The 19,094-nt window shown below is 47.3% G+C and overlaps 1 protein-coding gene across 1 annotated transcript in view; it reads right to left on the minus strand.

The window, feature by feature from the left end:
* Positions 1 to 899: 899 nt before the first annotated feature.
* Positions 900 to 19,094, minus strand: part of IQGAP1 (IQ motif containing GTPase activating protein 1) — a 146,794-nt gene continuing 128,599 nt past the window's right edge. Inside the window, exons 31-38 of the mRNA XM_040414082.1 lie at positions 13,195 to 13,297; positions 12,586 to 12,721; positions 12,312 to 12,399; positions 11,818 to 12,030; positions 10,300 to 10,466; positions 8,375 to 8,491; positions 3,991 to 4,099; positions 900 to 2,697 (exon numbers count right to left, since the gene is read on the minus strand). Coding sequence (XP_040270016.1) covers positions 2,584 to 2,697; positions 3,991 to 4,099; positions 8,375 to 8,491; positions 10,300 to 10,466; positions 11,818 to 12,030; positions 12,312 to 12,399; positions 12,586 to 12,721; positions 13,195 to 13,297 — 1,047 coding nt within the window. The 3' untranslated portion in view covers positions 900 to 2,583. The remainder of the gene's footprint in view (positions 2,698 to 3,990; positions 4,100 to 8,374; positions 8,492 to 10,299; positions 10,467 to 11,817; positions 12,031 to 12,311; positions 12,400 to 12,585; positions 12,722 to 13,194; positions 13,298 to 19,094) is intronic.

The raw sequence follows: 19,094 nt of genomic DNA on the forward strand, positions 1-19,094 counted from the left end.
CCCTGGTATCCCCACTGAACACCAATGAATTTTCAAGGGGAGGCGGGCGGGGGATCGCGATCCCGCCTGCCGCACCGCCCCGCCCACACCCCCCGCAACCCTCCCCCTGCACCTCCCGCCACCATAAAAATCATTCGGGGGTGCAGGGGGGGGTAAATAAAACTTTTTTTTTGGCATATAAAGTTTCTGATCCCTGCGCTCAGGGACTGCGGGGACCAGAAACTTCAGAAATCGCAGCAAACCGCAGGTCTGAATTGACCTGCGGTTTGCCGCGATCGCCGACATGGGGGGGTCACGGGACCCCCCCGCGCATTTAGCCTAGGTGCCTGCTCAATGATTTGAGCAGGCACCGGGTTCCGATCACTGCCAGCCGCACGGCAGTGATCGAAAATACACAGGGCGTACATGTACGCCCTGTGTCCTTAAGTACCAGGGCACAAGGGCGTACCTGTACGCCCTATGTCCTTAAGAGGTTAATAAGTGGGAAGCACATATGCAAACTGTTGTAATTCCTGCACCGTTCACCTGATTTGGATGTAAATACCCTCATATTAAAGCTCAGTCTTCAGTTAAAGCGCATCTTGTTTGTTTCATTTCAAATCCATTGTGGTGGTGTATAGAGCCAAAAATGTTAGAATTGTGTCGATGTCCCAATATTTATGGACCTGACTGTACATCATTACATTCACACATAGAAAGCTTCATTGAATTCCAACATTGCCTTCTGGGTGCGTTTTTTTTTGTCAATGACTGTATATATATTATATATTTTTTTAAAAGTAAAGATGATTGTTTTGCATGACATACAAGGCTTTAATCTTGTATCATAAGGTCAGTATGATTATTCCAGTCTAATGTGTAATTGGACATACATATAGTAATGACACAACAGCATAACATGTAAACAAATGATCTTTTTATTCAGCTAATCAAGATACGGATACAGGCAGGCCGCCCAGAGACCAAAAGGCACAGGATAAGAAAGATTAAATCAATGCACTTGTGAAGATCATATACGTGTGTCCAGCAATAAATAAAGAGGCAAAGCTGACCCCTGCTTAATACAGCCAGACCTCTGAAACCCAAATATCATCCACGGGATCTGGATTAATGAACTAGCTGCAGAACGTATCCTGTCATTTCCATAGTCAATGAGAATCTAGTATTTTCCTTAAAAGCTAGAAGCCAATAAAAACAAGCAATCCTAAGCTTTATAAGAGCAAATCTAGCATATGCATTACCTAACAGTATAAGCCCTGCAGTGATCCCTACTGACTAACCCTCTGAGATGATGTCTCCCACGTTAAATAAGAGCCAAATACGCGACTAATCATCTCACCTCAGCAGACGTGAATATGGAGTCACTTTGTCATACCAAATTAATAATCAACATACAAATCTCTATCAATATAAAAACTCATCTTTTTTCTTAAAAATATCTAGTTGTTTAAATTTACAATTTATATAGAGCATCTACCAGAAGAGGAGACAACTCCTGCAGATAAGAACATCTGACAGTGTTTAGCGCTTAGCCTGCAACTCTTCAAGTTCTAAACGGTAAGAGTTTGTCATAAAAACAGCATTTTTATATTTCAGTCATCCTTATTGCTACTTCAGTTTTATGTAAACTATTTTAATTTTTTTTAATTAATTTCCTTTTCTGACAACATAAAAATACAAGCCTTAATTTTACGATAAACCTCTGCGAGATCTGTTATATAATAAAAAACGGTAGCAAAATCAAAGGCATGACTCCTTTCAAGAAAAAACCCGAGACAGGGAAGGAAGGGGGTGGACCTTCTGACAACAAAGGAAAGCGATCTTGCCGTTTAATTCCAGTTTAGCAATATGTTCTAAAAAACAGCCACTTTACAAAGACCCCGTTATAGGAAGCCGTGAGAGCTGCATTTCTAATCGAATCCTCAGCTCCATAGGCTATGATACTTGAACACACCACGTGTCGTTATCGCTGAATATAAGCAAGCCATTGAGTCAATACTGACCGTCGCAGAGAAGCAGACTAAAGAGCCCTGCAGTAAGGGGAAGCAGATCATTCATAAATAAGCTACGTCATGATTAAATTCTGATCTCCGCACAGAACATACCGACCAACAAAAGCAAAAAGTGCCTGCACTGTTAAATACAAACATTGACTTCAATTTTAAAACGTGTCAAATAGTATGGAATATAATCTATAAAGATCATTTTAATCTACACAAAAAAAATAAAAAATCTTTTTTTTTTTAAAAAAACCTTCTAATACATATGTATTTATAGATGCAGTTAGTGCAGGTCTGTGAGACCAGTTATATTGTACGCTAACTAATCCTCAGCCGAAGGGGTTTATATATACACCCTACGCCAAATTCCTATGTAACATTATATAGAAGCACCGCGACCTCGTGCTGCTTTTCTAACGTTTAGCATCAGGCAGCGAGATACAGTACTTGCAGAGTTTGGGCACAAGACCTCATACATGTATAAAAGCAATTTAAGTAGGTTTCTGCCACCATTTTTTGTGACAGGGAGACATAAAAGGTCCTTTCGTAACTTGCACCCCAGATGTGGAGGCTTTATCCGGTTTTACTTCCCATAGAATTTCTTGTTTATGAGGAAGATCAGGAGATTTACATTGACTTTTGCTCGGTCAAACATCTTCATGACTGCAACTCCTTCGTACTGCAGCTGGAGAAGGTCCTGAAACAAGAAAAAAGTAAGAATGTAGAAGATTTGTTTGTGTACTGTAAAGGGATAAACGGAAATAATGAAAAGGCAGAAATACATTAATCTGTAATAGATGACAAAACCTAGGTTTTTGAGGAAGAAAATAAGAAAAAAAATATTTTGAACCAAAAAAATGTGCTTTTGAACTAATGGTGGTCTGTGGATGACACCCTGTTATGGGGGCATCTGGGGATGACACCCTGTTATGGGGGCATCTGGGGATGACACCCTGTTATGGGGGCATCTGGGGATGACACCCTGTTATGGGGGCATCTGGGGATGACACCCTGTTATGGGGGCATCTGGGGATGACAACCTGTTATGGGGGCATCTGGGGATGACAACCTGTTATGGGGGCATCTGGGGATGACAACCTGTTATGGGGGCATCTGGGGATGACAACCTGTTATGGGGGCATCTGGGGATGACAACCTGTTATGGGGGCATCTGGGGATGACAACCTGTTATGGGGGCATCTGGGGATGACAACCTGTTATGGGGGCATCTGGGGATGACAACCTGTTATGGGGGCATCTGGGGATGACAACCTGTTATGGGGGCATCTGGGGATGGCACCGTTATGGGGGCATCTGGGGATGGCACCGTTATGGGGGCATCTGGGGATGGCACCGTTATGGGGGCATCTGGGGATGGCACCGTTATGGGGGCATCTGGGGATGGCACCGTTATGGGGGCATCTGGGGATGGCACCGTTATGGGGGCATCTGGGGATGGCACCGTTATGGGGGCATCTGGGGATGGCACGACACTGCTATGGGTGGGATCTGTGGATGACACATAGCATCTTATAGGGTGAAAAATATGGTATATAAATGTCCCACTGAGATGTCTTTATGTAATACTGTACTAACACATTCTGATGCCAGACCCCCATGTTATAAAGTAAGTGAAGGTCTGTCACATCAAGGTCCTTCTCTTGTGCCTTTCATGTAATGATTGACAGGTATAGTTCCCTCTATAAAAAAAGATGTTCTTCGGCAGCTGCACTGTGTATTGTATAGGTTTGCGTCTATACTATTGCAAAACGACATACTACACATCTCAGATACTGCAGATTTTCATTCTGATAAGGATGAGTGTGTTTTATATTTGTTAATAAATTGTGGACAGGAATGCGGACACTACACATTGTACGGTGCCGTCATTATCTATAACCTGGAAAACCCCTTTAAGGTTTACCAACTATTTGGCTGGATAATTTTGGTGTTTCTCTTCCAATTATTATTTTGGAGGCAGTGACATTACCTGATAATGCAGCATATATGTTTCCATCTGAACGCCCATGAACTTGGCTTTCACTTCAAAATCCCCAACCTCTTCCGTGGGCGCAATTTCAAAGATAACATTTTTAAATCTGCAGACAGAAGATGAACATTTATGTTTTAGACATCATAGCAGGAATAAGACAAAAAACATACCGGAAATTCCTTTACAAGTAATGAACTCTGCAGGTGACAGAAACCTGCTTGACAGGTGGTGATGGCTGGAATGTCACCACCTTACAATGACAGCCTGGTGTAAAAAGCCTAGGTCTGTGAACAGACATGATTAACTGCAACAGCGATTACATTTCCAGCGTCCATTTTGACCACCAGGTTATTTGTAGCAACTCATGTACGCAATGCAGTATAGATACTTGTAAAAAAAAAAAGACACGGCGCACAACACAATATGAGGCATTCAATGCCAAAATGTCTGCTGTGATGCAATAACCAGGGTAAAAGGGAAGGGCATTGCTCAAGGGATGGGAGTACACAATGTTGGGCAATGCTTTCATAACTCAGATTTGATGTGTCTTGAAGAGCTGTGAAGACAGAACTGTGATTGCTAGTCACCTACATAAGGGGAACAAGCAGGAATACAGGAAAGGCATCTGTGGTGCAATTCTTCAACTATAATTCTGCGAGAAGTGTAAGAAACAATATAATCACAGTGCTCCAGACAAAAAAAAATGACCAGGAGCCATTGGCTCCTAAACTAAAAAAAATTTAGGAGCCAAATTACATTTTTTAGTCGCCAAATTTAAAATGCATATAATTAAAAAAAAAAGACTTTGAGAAGATGAGACGCAGGTGACAGTAGTGAGCCAGCACTACATATAGGAGAAAACAGCACCACAAACCTCTCATATCCAGTGACATCTTCTGGGGGACAAGATGACTAAAAATGGCGAATTGCATGGTTTAGAGTTTTTTTTTCTGTTACGGCCTTCACCGAGCGGAAATATTTTTTAATATTTTAATAGCTCACATCTTTTGGGACGTGGCGATATGTAATATGTTTATTCTTTATGGTTTGTAAATTTTTTATGTAAAACTTTTAGTATTTTTTACTTTTTTTAACTTTTTATTTAATAACCATTTCTTCCCTTAGCTACTAGAACCTGGATCTTTTCATCCCTTGTGCTATTCACCCTGATAGAGATCTATCAGGGTGAATAGGATCTCACACATCTCCCTGCTGCCCTGGGCTCTGTGCACACAGCAGCAGGGAGCTGACCATGGCAGCCAGGGCTTTAATAGCGTCCTGGCTGCCATGGTAACGATCTGAGCCCCAGCAGTGTAATCTGCCACTGCCACCACTGGAGGGGATGGGACCCTGTGGCCACCATATAACAATGGGGGGGGGGACGGGACAGGACACAGACTTGTGGCCAGTGATAATGGGGGGGGGGGCTTTGGGGGGGCACACTGCACCACCAATGAATGTAATTAAAGAGGACCTTTCGTGGGTCCAAAGAATATGAACTAAGTAGTAGGCGGCCTAGAGCGGCGCCCAGGGATCTAAGTGCACTTACTATTATTCTTGGGCACCGCTCCATTCACCCGCTGTGGCCCCCGGTATTTTCAACATTCAGAGCAAGGAGGAGGAGACGCCAGTGTCTCTCCTTCTCCCTGACGGCAGCGCTGTCCAATCACAGCTCAGAGCGAGGGAGTTTTTTTTTCTCCCTGGCTCTGAGCTCTGCGCTGTGATTGGACAGCGCTGCCGTCAGGGAGAAGGAGAGACACTGGCGTCTCCTCCTCCTTCCTCTGAATGTTGAAAATACCGGGGGCCACAGCGGGGCCCAGGAATAATAGTAAGTGCACTTCGATCCCTGGGCGCCGCTCTAGGCCGCCTACTACTTAGTTCATATTCTTTGGACCCACGAAAGGTCCTCTTTAACTCTTTTATACAATTGTCTGCAGCGGTATCACAGACCCGGCACCCGGCCTCAATAACAGGGCATGCGATCTGTGGCACCTGAGGGGTTAATTGCCGGGTATCACATGCCCTGTTATTGAGGCCGGGTGCCGGGTCTGTGATACCGCTGCCTATACTTATGTTTTACAGTCATTGGTGGCGCAGTGGCAACAGCTCCTCCCCTCCTCCTCCCTGTTATCTCCCCATTGGTGGTAGTAGCGGCCGCGTCACAGTGGAGAGGGAGGGACTCCTTCCTTCTCCACTGTGCTACTGAAGAGAACTTAGGCTGCGCAGTACAGTCGCAAATGGCGACAAGACTAAAAAGTCTTGTCGCCATCTGCAAATTTTAAGGCGCATTGGCGACCGTTTTGGTCGCCATCTGGAGCCCTGAATCATCAGATAGCATGTCACTTTCATAGGAGTCTCCATGATTGGATGCAGCCAATCTATTTCAGAAGAGTTAGTGAGGTCACTGACATATAGTGCATTGTGAAACCAGGTGCTGCGGACAATAGAGAAATGTTCAGATTCTTCCAACATGCAATACAACTTGTTGGGCTTCACTGGTACTCTTTCACCAATTATTGCAAAATTTGATCTATTCCATCACCATTCCAGACAGAGTCCGATCACCAAGACGGACAAAGGATTGAATTTGCACATAATCACCAAGCAGTTATGTTCTGATAGCTTCACAGTGAAAAAGCACGTTTGGGAGTAAAATAAAAGGTGAGTTTTGGAGAACTTAAAGGGTTATGCAGTCATATAAAACAATTCACTGACTAATAATAAACTATTTCCACTTAGGGCTCCAACTCCCCTTTCTGACCCCCCAGTCATGTGACTACACGGGCCCGGAGTACACACATACGGCATGATGCTCCGTCTGCCGATCATGTGACTTCCTCCACTGGTAGCCCTATCTCCTTAGACGGAGCGTGTCTATCCTTTGACGTCAGTGAGGCACCTGCTAGTTTGTACACAGGTGCAGCGCACAGTCAATAGCATGCGACATCCTAGAAGCCCCGTCCCCTTAGATGGAGCATATCGTCGCTCGGAGCAAGTGTCTGCTAATTTTAGCAGAGCAGAAACAAAGTTCTGCTGTCAAGGAGTCCCCATTACTTGATGTATGCTGATAGTAGTGCAGAAGCATGGCGCGTCATGCCGCATGTGTGTACCATGGATCTTTGTGCTCACGTGACTGGTGGTCAGAAAAGGTGAAAATACTTTATTATTTGTAACTGAATTTTTTATGAAAACATAAATATATGGAGTTTTATATGACTGCACAACACCTCTAAGAAGGTCTGAGATGTTATGACAGTAAAACTATCGGAACGATACTGCTTAGTGAATTATGTGCAAGTCTGAACCGATCCTTTGACAGTCTTGGGCTGCAGCCAATCATTGGTCACAGCAGCATATGGCACGAGACTGCTAAGGATAGTGATTGGCTGCAGGGGTCACGATGTCCGGTGGGGAAGACTAGAGCAGTGGACAGGGACTAAACTGGTAAGTATAGGATACTTTGTCCTTTCAACACATACCCTGCCTTTGGCCCATTTTGATTTTCTCAGACAATCCCTTTAAGGGGTTGTCCGGATTCACAGCTGAAACCCTGACATATGCCCTTCTTCTCCCAGACAGCCCCTCTGAGATGAGCATCTCTCCCTTGCACCACGTGCTGAATCGTGCAGGGCAAGGGCTTTTTCAGCAGATCTGGTGACCTACTGGGTCTCTGCTAGGAGGCGGCTTCCGCCTAGCACTGTCCCGGTGACGTCACAGTCACTAATTGGCGGGGTTTAGTGCTGCCCTAGCCTGTAAAACAGGCTCGGGCAGCGCTAAAGCCCACCCATTAGTGGCGATGACGCCATCGGGAACAGTTCTAGGTGAAAGCCTCCTCCTAGCAGTGTAAGTTTGTACACAAAAAAGCCCTTTCCATACGCAATACAGAGCAGGGCAAGGGAGAACATTGGAACATAAAATGCTCTGATGCTCATCTCAGAGGGGCTGCCTGGGTGAAGAAGGAGATATGTCTGGGTTCAGCTTTGAACCCAAACAACCCCTTTAAGTAAAAGAAAAAAAATATATATATGCATGGACTAAATGAAAACTGTTAGAATAAATTTTAGCTTTTATTATAAAGTATATTCTTGTGATTATACAATCCAATCATATATTTTCCAGGTTTGTTCAGAGATGCTTTCGAACGCTCCTGTTCTCTATTGGCCGACAGGGAGACCAGAGGTCCCCTCAGTCAGACCTACACCAATTAGAATTTTTCATGTCCTTCATGTGCCACAAATATCTCAACAGGGTGTGTCAGGCCTTGGAGTCAGCATTACAGTAAGCCACGTGTATGTAGTGTGAGAGTTAGAGCAATATCGAAACCTAGTTGAGGTATAGAAGTAATCAGTATCCATAGAAAGTGACAGACAGTGATACTTACTGGTTGACTTGCAGATCTTCAATCTCCAATAACACGCCTTTTTCATGAAGCCTGGCTGCTGAGTATTTGAGAGAAATCTTCTTACTTTTTTTCACTTGTCCTGATTTCTTGGACACTCTGGGTTTAAAAACGAAGCAACATTATGTCTTTAATAACATATACACTTCAAATAAGCAGCACCTACATATGGGCACAACTGTTAAAATAGTATTTTACTTGATTCTACTTATGAGACCCCCACCATTCTGAGAGTGAAGGCGCAACAGAACTGATGCAGTGCTGTGGCCCCATACACTTGAAAAGTATTTTCCCCGCAGCATCAGAGACTGGACTCCCACCAGGGGCGGAGTGAGAATTTAATTTGGCCCTGGAAAAAGACCTAAAAGTGGCGTTGTAGGCAGGTCCAAATGGACAGAAGATGGGGCAACACAAGTAGGCAGGGCCTGCAATACCATAGTGCAACACAAACTACTGCCTTTCTCGCCACACTATTGAACTGTATCAACGTCCTGAGGACGGTCATACATTTGGGTTAGGGAGGGCCTGCGGCCGTTGGCCAGATGCATAAGTACATGATGCTTCCATCATTAATACTGAGGGCATCAGATCATTATGTACTTGGGCAGCGGCTGTGAGTCATCGGCCCACCGGAAAATTTCCCTGTAGGGTCTATGGCCAGTCCGCCCCTGACTCCCACCGATCATAAAGTGATAGTGCTAGCAATGACCTAATTTTATGCAATGGGAATATGTTTTTAAATGTGGTTACAGAAGTTTTTAAAACTGTAAAGGATGAACTGGCCCAACAGAAGATCATAGGCCCTGACATGTTAATGGGGCCAAACCCCAATGCCCAAGCCTGTGAGCATCCGCAGCAAACAACCCTAGCTGCCAGTGATCTCTTTTTTGTTATTGCACACATATCAATCCTTATTGTTGATATATCGTAGCCTATGTGCAATAATACATAGAAATTAAAAGGGGTTTCTGAGATTTTCATACTGATGACCTATCCTCAGGACAGAAAAATATGTATTTCAAAGACAGCACCAATGTCCCAAGCCTTCGGAAGAGTCATGGTCACCAGCAGTGAGACTCTTTCCCGCTGTCAATAATAGACATAAGAATATAGATGAAACATGACCAGCGTCTTCCTTTGTGCTCGAGAAAGGCTTGTGTGAAGCCGAAACGTTGCCTGTCTTCTGTGTTGGTTGAAAATAAATCTTGCACAAAGTAAGACGCTGGTCATGTTTCATCTATATTCTTATGTCTACCCTCAGGACAGGTCATCAGTATCTGATCGGTGGCAGCCTGACACCCAGGACCCCCGCCGATCAGCAGTTTGAGACCGCACCAGTACTCCTGTGAGCGCTGCAGCCTTTTCACAGCTTATCAAGCACAGCACCGTACATTGTATAGCGGCAGTGCTTGGTATCGTGCTTAGCTCCATTCACTTCTAAAGGGCTGAGCGCAAAACCAAGCACAGCCACTATACAATGTACGAATGTCTTTTATTCCATAGATGGTCTATGGAATAAAAGACATTTGATTCACAAAGACGCGACTGCTGGGATCCTTTGTTCATATTACTGTGGATTGACGTCCTCTCCCATGCAGCGTGCATTTGAGTGAGTGCTGGTTTCCCCACATCTAAAAACTATACAATGTACGGCGCTGTGCTTGGTAAGCTGTGAGAAGGCCGCAGTGCTACAGTCAGCACCAATGACTTCTCAAACAGCTGATCGTAGGGGGTTCCGGATGTTCGACCACCACCGATTAGATACCGATGGCCTATCCTGAGGATAGGTCATCAGTATATCCAAATCTTGCAGGATGTCAATGACAACTGTAGAATGACAAATTCATAACATTTCAAACATTATTACATGACTACAAAAATTGGCTGTGCACATTTCCTCTACTTACTTGCCCTTTCTTGAAAGGTTGTCCAAGCAAGTTTTGATGTAGCTTTTGTAGTAGTCTACCTGTTCTTCATAGAACACGGCCTTGGAGTTGAGAGCGGCATGTGTCTGCTGTAGCTTTACTAATTCTGCTTTTCTTCTCTGACGGTATCTCCTTTGATTACGAATATCCTTGAAAGAAAGAAAAAATTCACGATTCCAAAACACAAAGTGACCTTATCCAGGTTAACCATCCTCACTTGTCTCATTGGTCCCTTAACAATAAGCTGATTGCAATGTGTCCCCTTGCTGAGAACCCCAGCAATTAGCTGTAACCTGTTGGTAAATCTGGCAGTAATGGCCCCCTTACACAGGTCAAAAATCTAAATAGTTATCGAGAAGGAGCGTTTCTAGGAATACGCCTTCCCTGCTACTGCCCTGTGTAAAGGGGACACCGACTGGGTGAAAGCATACTCGATACCACTCTTTCTGGGTAGCAGATCATGCTGTGTAAACAGGGATCTGCTGCCCACAAACACTGATTGTTTATGAGGACATGCAATCGCTATTCCCAATACAGAGGAGGTGACTGCTGCATGTAAATGTAGCTCTCACCTCCTCTGATGAGCAGAAAATTTTCAGGAACAAACAATTCATCCCCATTAATTGCCTGCTGTGTGGACCCATGTAAAGGCACCTTAGGTGTTTAATTTCCCTGCAGTGCCAATAAAGCATTGCACAGTGTTTATTCACATAAAGCTACTTTCACATATGCATTTTCCTTTCCGGTTTTGTGATCCAGCAGAGGATCTCAAAACCTTCAGTTTTCTCCCTTCATTGTCAATGGGGACAAAACTGAACAAACTGGAACGCAGTGCACCAGAATGCATTCCGTTCCGTTTTGTTGTGTTCCCATGCCAGAGTTTTTGTGTGCGGTGTGAAAAACTGAACATGCTGGATCCGGCATCAAAATCCAAGCAACTCAATGGTACCGGATCCGGCATGCTCATTTTCCATTTAATACAACCGGATCCATTCTGAACGGATGTAGCCGGTTGGATTCATTCAAAGGGATGAGTTTTCCTCCGGTTTGGAGATCCTCTGCCAGATCTTAAAACCGGAAGGGAAAACGCAGATGTGAAAGTAGCCTAAGTGGGTAGGACAGGTCCTCCAGAGAGCGATTCTCAGGCTTAAGGGGAGGAAGATCCTGAACCTTCCCTAAAAGGGTATATAAAACAGGGTTTCTAAACTGGAGAATACAATCATACTGCAACTTTAAATGACAACCCCATATTACATACTCCATGTCTACTGTCCCCACCACTTGCAGGGTGAATAAAAAAGGGTTTGGATTAAATAGGGTTGTCTAATCAAGAGAATTCATGGGGAATCCCACTCAAGTACACCCTTTATTAGCAGAACTAAGAGCTGCTGCAAACAGCAGCTGTAGATCTGGCAGACTTGTATTAAATGAACAATGATGTAGTTGTCCCTGCAGAGAATGCTGCCAAATGTATAGCGGTGTAAGGTATTCTAAGCTTACCTTGGCAATATCATTGATGAGATCCTGATACCGGGTTTCTGGTTTCACTATTCCAAGCTCTGTCAACTTCTTGAGCCCAATTTGTATCTTTTCTTTCTTTTCTTGAAGAGTCAGATTGTTGTCTTGCCGTAGAGATGTGGCCTTTTTCATTTTGTCAGGTGTCTTGGCATCTCGAATTGCCCGCCTCTGCATGGCTCTCTGATGATCCGCTTCCTGGAAAGGTACAGGCAACAAATGGCTGAATAAAGTTGAAGTTACAGACCATACATCACAAAGCAAAATGGCAAAGTGTGTGCGTGTACATATGTATGTATTTAAAATGCTAAAGAAAGTCTAGCACCTTCAAACTCTGTATAAAAAGGTGGGTTTCGGTGCAAGCTACTATGGCTGTAATGTAAAAGCAAACAAGGACTACAACTAACAGTAAATTAAACTGCATGATCAAATAACGAACACGTGCAATATCTGGTCTTGTAAAAGGATCGACACTCCACCTGTTCTGGGGTTGCTGGAGTCTCCAAAATCTCTGTCAAGGTCTCTCCGGGTTGGAACCGAATGACATCCACTATCAGCCGTTTTGTGCTGGAAGGTAAAATAACTATTATAATAGCTATGCTACACCGAAGAGGATTGCAACTGCTCAACAGATGTGAAGGACATGCTGTATTTATAGTAACTGTGGTATGGGGGTCTTCCAGAAGGTTTATATAATGATGAACAATAATCCTTTGCCATCTCGGCTGACTCCTCCACAAATAGAGATCTTACTTCAGTAAGATGGTCTTTGCATCTTTTTCTGCATTCTCATCTCCAATGACTTCAAACTTGTTAGTGAGGGTGAGGGACACCTCGGTCTTTGCTAAGGACTCCTTATTTGTGTCTGGTGATGATCCTGGTCCTTCACCTGAAGTAAACAAGAAAAAAGTACATAAAAGAGAAAATACATAAAAGCCCTGGCATACTGCCCGACAATGAAGCATTAATGATAACTGAGGAACACATCTGCATCACAGATAAATAACTGCCCTTGGACGGAGCCAGAAAATACATTCACAGTTTACACTGCTGCCTGCATCGTTTTATTTATAACACAAAATCAAATTAAACCCTTTTTCAATTTCACAATTTACTGTATTAGTATTCCTTGCTATTTTATAGCTCATTTGTCAGCTTTATATGCTTTCCTATGTAAGGGTGGCATATTACAGCTACGTCTGTCCTTCCCCCAATGCGATGACTTTTGGGGAGATTCGTATCTTCCATGCACACAGTACATAACACTGAAACTATCACAGTGGCTGGCTCTGTAGACTACAGGTAGCAATGAAGACCACAGAACCCATCAGATATTCCTATCTGTTCATCTCAATCACTCACCTAGTAAAGACTCAATAGTAGGAACCTCTCCAAGGTCATCTAACAGCTCATGGATGGGGTCGTTGTGCTCCGGTGCTATTGCATCCTGGTGGTCTAGAAGCAGCTGCAACATGAAGGGCAATGTTATTCACTGTCCTGATAGGACACGAGAAAATCTCTTTCCAGTTTTTATGCTTTTTACCATGGTCTGTGTATGATGCTGAAAACCCTTCTTAGTTTAGTTTTGCAACTGTATTTCACTGTATGCAGTATAACTAGCGTGTTCACATTAAATGAGCATGCTAAAATTAATTAAATAAATTTGGCCATTCTAAACTGACGACAGCGCTAGGTAGGGGCAGGAGAGAACAGTCGAAACATACCTTTTTGTGGAGTTTTTATGATCAGGATTAGTGAGAATATGACGTTTTATTCTGCCAGATGCAGCTCCTGCAAGTGCCCAGGAGGTGGAGCTTCTTGGTGAAGTGCTCACTGCATTGAGCTGCTACTAGATGCTACAGCTGTCACTCAAAGCAGAGGGGAGGGGCTGTGAAGCAGTTCAAAGAAGAAAGTCCTTCCAAGTGAAGCTCCGCCTCCAGTGCACTTGCAGGAGCAGAACCTGGCAGAATAAAAAGTTCATATTCATACAAATCCTGATAAAGGCATTACAAAAACGAGATTTTTGTATAACTTACCAGTAAAATCTCTTTCTCGCTCTTTCCTTGGGGGACACAGAAGACCTTGGGTATAGCTCATCTCCCTAGGAGGCGTGACACTAAGTGAAGACTGTTAAGCCCCTCCTCCACAGCTATACCCTCAGCCTGGAGAGAGAGACTGCCAGTTGCGTGTCCAAGTAGTGAGAAAAGGCAAAGTCCAAAAAGTGGAACCAACAAGCCAACTACCCAAAGGGTAAAACAAACTCGGAAACAGTCAGAGAAGAACAAAGAATGGGTGGGTGCTGTGTCCCCCAAGGAAAGAGCGAGAAAGAGATTTTACTGGTAAGTTATACAAAAATCTCGTTTTCTCGCCCAGTTTCCTTGGGGGACACAGAAGACCTTGGGACGTTCAAAAGCAGTCCAAAGGGGGAGGGACCACAGCACCAAGGCGAAGCACCCGAAGGCAACAAAAAACCGCCGCCTGCAGGCCAGGCGGCCCAAGGCAGCATACGCCGAAGGCAGAGTATGCACCCTGTAGAACTCGGTAAGGTGTGCAAGGAAGACCAGTGACCACCTTACAAATGCATGGCCGAAGCCTAATGCCTCCGGCCCAGGAAAAACCGACAGCTCTGGCAAAATGAATGGTGACACCAAAAGCAGAACCCTGCCCTTGGTGCGACAACCACGGCAAGAGCCACACTGAGAAAGCGGAGGAAAGCCACCCTGGAGGCCCTCAACCCTTTGCGCGGACCTCCTGGGAACACAAGAGACCGAACGTCGACAAGAGTCGGAGATCTCCAAGTAAAAAACTGCAAGACCCAAACAACGTCCAAATCGGTGAAGTGTCCGTTCCCGGGGGTGGGAAGGGGAGGACGACTGCCTCCATGAAATGAAGGACAAACACCACCTTCAGAAGGAAGGAAGAGACTGAATGGAGAACAGCCCTGTCCTGGGGGAAGACAGAAGGCTCGGAACAAGAAGGGCCGCCACTCAGGCACCAGTCAGAGACACGATGGCTACAGAAACCCAACCGTACAGGACAGAAGGAGTAGAGAGGACTTCTGTAACGGCTCCAAGGAAAAATTGGAGCGCCAAGAGCCCAGTATGTAGTTCCCAGGACGGTAACGGAGGGCAGTACAAAGGAACCCAAGAGCCGCTCCATGGAAGAAGTTCCTGACAGGCCCAGAGGGTCGGGGAACGCTGAAAGAGGAAGGACAGGAACGACACTTGATACCTCAAGCAACGGAGTCCCAGCCCCAGGTCCAGGCCGGGCTGGAGAAAGACAGAACCATGGAGAGAGAAAGGCAGAGTGGGGGAACGCCCAGCTTCCCACAGAACCCCAGGTAAAGTCCTAAGTCCTACCACAGATCCTGGACGAAAACTCGGCTAGAAGCGAACACTAGCGAGCTCACTAGAGTTGCCTGGGCAAGCGGGCGAAAACCCAATGATCAGTAACACGGGCAGAACGGTCGGTAGAACTGGTCCCGTCGGCCCCGAACAATGTTGTCCCGTATCCACCCGGAGTGGGGGAGCAGACGGACAGGAACCAAAGGGTCCGCCCAGCAACCGCCCGATGCCAGGACAAAACAGGCTAAAGCCCAAGCCGATGTAGCCACCACAGGAAGACGGACTAAATGGTAGTCCTCCCAAGTTACCGAGAAGGTAAATCCATAGCAGAAACATTGCCTAGAATGGAAAAAACGCAATCTGCACCCAGCGGGAGGACAGAACGCGGTAGACCCGTTAGATAGGTACACAGCTAGTACAGTCAGTGTGGACAAGACACCAGAACCATCCACCTGAACAACCATGCTCTTCCCAGAGGGGAGGGCAGAGAAGGAACATCCTCTGAAGCGTGGCCGGAACAGAAGCCACATCGGAGAGATCCGTACCGAGTGGGAGCCAAACAGAACCGGCGAGAAAAGGCAGTCGAGACAGAGGCCGGGATAACACCCTCCAAAAGAAAGGAGGAGTGGGCATAGAGAAGCCATAGGACAGCTCAAAAGCAGAACCCCGCTACACTGAGACGCCCGGTTCACCGCTTCGCAGAAGGCGAATATCCTGAAGAACTCAAGGTGGATGTCCTCCGGACCTGGGTAAGCGAGCACCCAAGAGAAGTTGGGTGACCTTTCCCAAGAAGAGCGGCCCGAACCTGGTAGAAGGAAATAGTAGTAGGCGAGGGGACCGTAGTCCCGCCAGAGCCAACATAGAATGCGAAGGGCGCTGCAGACAGCACTCTCGACCATGTGACCACTAGCGCAGGGAAACAATGCTGCGGGAAGACGAATGGGTACGTGTCTAGGAACCACGAACACTCCCCGGCGGAAGGGCCAACGAAATGAATGAGCACCGCCCAGCTCGGAGCAGTAGCGAGCAGGTAGAGGCCGTCTACTTATATATAAGGCATTCATTTATTGTTTGTTGGACAACACCTTTAGGCTTACACAGGTGGACAGAATGATCTCTTTAGAGAATAGTGCAAGGCTTGCTGCAAACACCGTCTCCCAAGAGAAAAAAATATGTCGCAGGAGGAAAGGAGGGATACGTACGAGTAGCCCGTAACCAGTGAGAAGGCCAACCCACCTACGGGACGAGAAGGTATACACGGCCCAAACAACGCACAAAAACGTCCACTCACTGCAAAAATATCACTCAGCGAAGGCCAGCCAGAGTGCCACAGTATCTACGGAAGTGCAAAGTGCAAACTGAAAAGGAGTTATGCACAAGGCTAGTATGGTATGCGATGGAACGCAAAACTGACCGCCCCGAAAGGGGGGAAATGTACCTGGCAAATTGCAGTCGGCAAGGGTGCAAAAGCCCGCCCCAAAAAAAGGGGGGGAATGCCCAAGGCCGTACCTACGTCAGAGAAGTAGGGCATACCATACTTCGCCCCGAAGGGCGCCATGCACATAGCCACACAGTATCCAGCAGGAATGCAGGAGGTCCACCTAGTGAAAGGGGGGACATGCACAGGGCTATCCTAGCATTAAGTGAGTGTGCAACAACTCACCCAACACCGAAACTTTGTGAGAGTGTAACTACTCCCAATGAAGGGGAACATGTGCAAGTCCAATACGGCACATACAAGGACAGCCTTGGATCTCGTGAGCGTGCAAAATTCCGCCCATGGAATGAGGGGTGGTCACGCACAAGGCCAGCACGGTATCCAATGGGAGCGCAAGCGTTCCACCCATGTTAGAGGGCCATGCTCAAGGCCAGCAACGTATCCGGTGAGAGTGTAGTATGCCGCCCAGAAAAGAGGGGGGGGGGGTCATGCACACGGTCAGCATCGCATCCAGGGAGAGTGCGATCAGTCGGTGAGAATGTGTGCATGTCACCTGAAGGAGGCGTGCCCATGGCCGGCAGCGAATCCAGTGAGAGTGCGTACACCGCCCACGGAAGAGGGGTCATGCATATGGCCGGCAGCGGATCCAGTGAGAGTGCAAGCACCCCGCCATGTATGGGGTTCATGCACATGGCCAACAACGTACCGGCGAGAGAACATCACCGACCGAGGGAGTGTATGTATGCCGCCACAGGGAAAATCCAATGAGAGTGCATCATACCACCTATGGAAAGTGGTCATGCACATGGCTGGCAGAGAATCCAGTGAGAGTGCCAATGCCGTCCACGGAAGGGAGTCATGCCTATGGGCGTCAGCGAAATCAGAGAGTGCAGCATTCCGCCTATGGAAGGGGGTCACGCACATGATCGGCAACGAATCCAGTGAGAGTGCAGCGTTCCACCAATGGAAAGGGATCGTGCACATGGCCAGCACCGTATCTGGTGAGAGTGCAGTATTCCGCCTAAGAAAAAAGGGGGTCATGCACAGATCGCAACGAATCTAGTGAGAGTGTAGCGTTCCGCCTATGGAAGGAGGTCGTGCACATGGCCAGCACCGTATCCGGTGAAACTGCAGTAGTCCGCCAATGAAAGGGGGATCATGCACAAGGCCAAACCGTAGCCAGGGAGAGTACAGTATCCCGCCCAGGAGGGGGGTCCCGCACATGGCAGTACCATAACTGAAGAGGGTGACGAATGCTGCCTACAGAAAGGGCCGCATGCACTTGACCAGCGCCGTATCGTGAGAGAGGGCTAGGAGGGTAAAATGACCCTGGCAGCGCCGCAGCCGGGGAGTGCGACATGCCGCCTAGGGAAGGGGGGCATGTACTGACATGAGGCTGCAGCGTCCTGCGCAGCCCACAAGTTATATATATAAAAAATTTTTTTTTTTTTTCTATATATATATAACAGAAAGGGGAGCCACCTACAGGAGCACTGGGGGGTTCCATACAGGCCCATCTGAAGTCGGCCTGTACCCAAAGGGTTAAACAGGGATCCGGCCAGGAGGGCGGCGCTGCGATCCCCTGGGGGCAGCCATACAGGCCCATCTGAAGCCGGCCTGTACCGCGGCGCTGCGATCCCCTGGGGGCACCCATACAGGCCATCTGAAGCCGGCCTGTACCCAAAGGGTTAACAGGGATCCGGCCTGGAGGGCGGCGCTGCGATCCCCTGGGGGCGGGGGAACCTCCCGGCGGGAAGAATTCCCGCCTGGAGAAGTTCCAGCCCCCTCCAACAGAGGCCGGAATTTTGCGGCCTAGTAATTGTAGGCCGTGAAGCCGGGGCCTAAATTATTAGCGGCGCCCGGCTGACCGGGGCCGCACAGTATTCAAGTACTGGCCGGGGAACGAAGCGGCGCATGCACATGCCGGCCGCGGGTGCCCACCCCGCGGGCCGGAAGAGCCGGGGACCCGGATAGAGCGCCGGGATCGCGGCCGTAAGGCCTGCGGTGCCCGGCCGACCGGAATGTTCCGACGGTCGGCCTGGGGCTGTTGAAGCATAGCGCTCATATTGCAGGCCGCGGGTGCCCACCCCGCTGCCCAGAAGCGAGGACCCTGCGCTCGGCAGCCATTTTACCCATGGAGCGGGCCCTGGCTTATAACAGCGCACCCTGTGGCCAACAGCCACAACCACCTTGCCCTTGGGCCGGTGCCCGTGAGGGCAGAGGAGGGTCAGGAGCAGCAAGGCTCTGGCCCTGAAGCAGTAGCCGGTAAGAGGGAGGGGGACCCTGAGACCGGGTGCCTGTGAGGGTGGGACGCCTGCATAACCCCTCAGTCAGGGGCAGCTAGTTGCGGACCACTGCAGCTCCCCAGGCATTCTTCTTGTAGGGAGAAGGGTGCCAATGACCTATGGAGGCCAGGAGAGAGGGAGCAGAATGTCGCCCTGCGGCAGCCCAGGGGCCAGCCTAGGTCTAGCAGGGACAGA

This window comes from Bufo bufo, chromosome 1 (assembly GCF_905171765.1).
Source record: "Bufo bufo chromosome 1, aBufBuf1.1, whole genome shotgun sequence".
NCBI classification, from domain to species: Eukaryota; Metazoa; Chordata; class Amphibia; order Anura; family Bufonidae; genus Bufo; species Bufo bufo.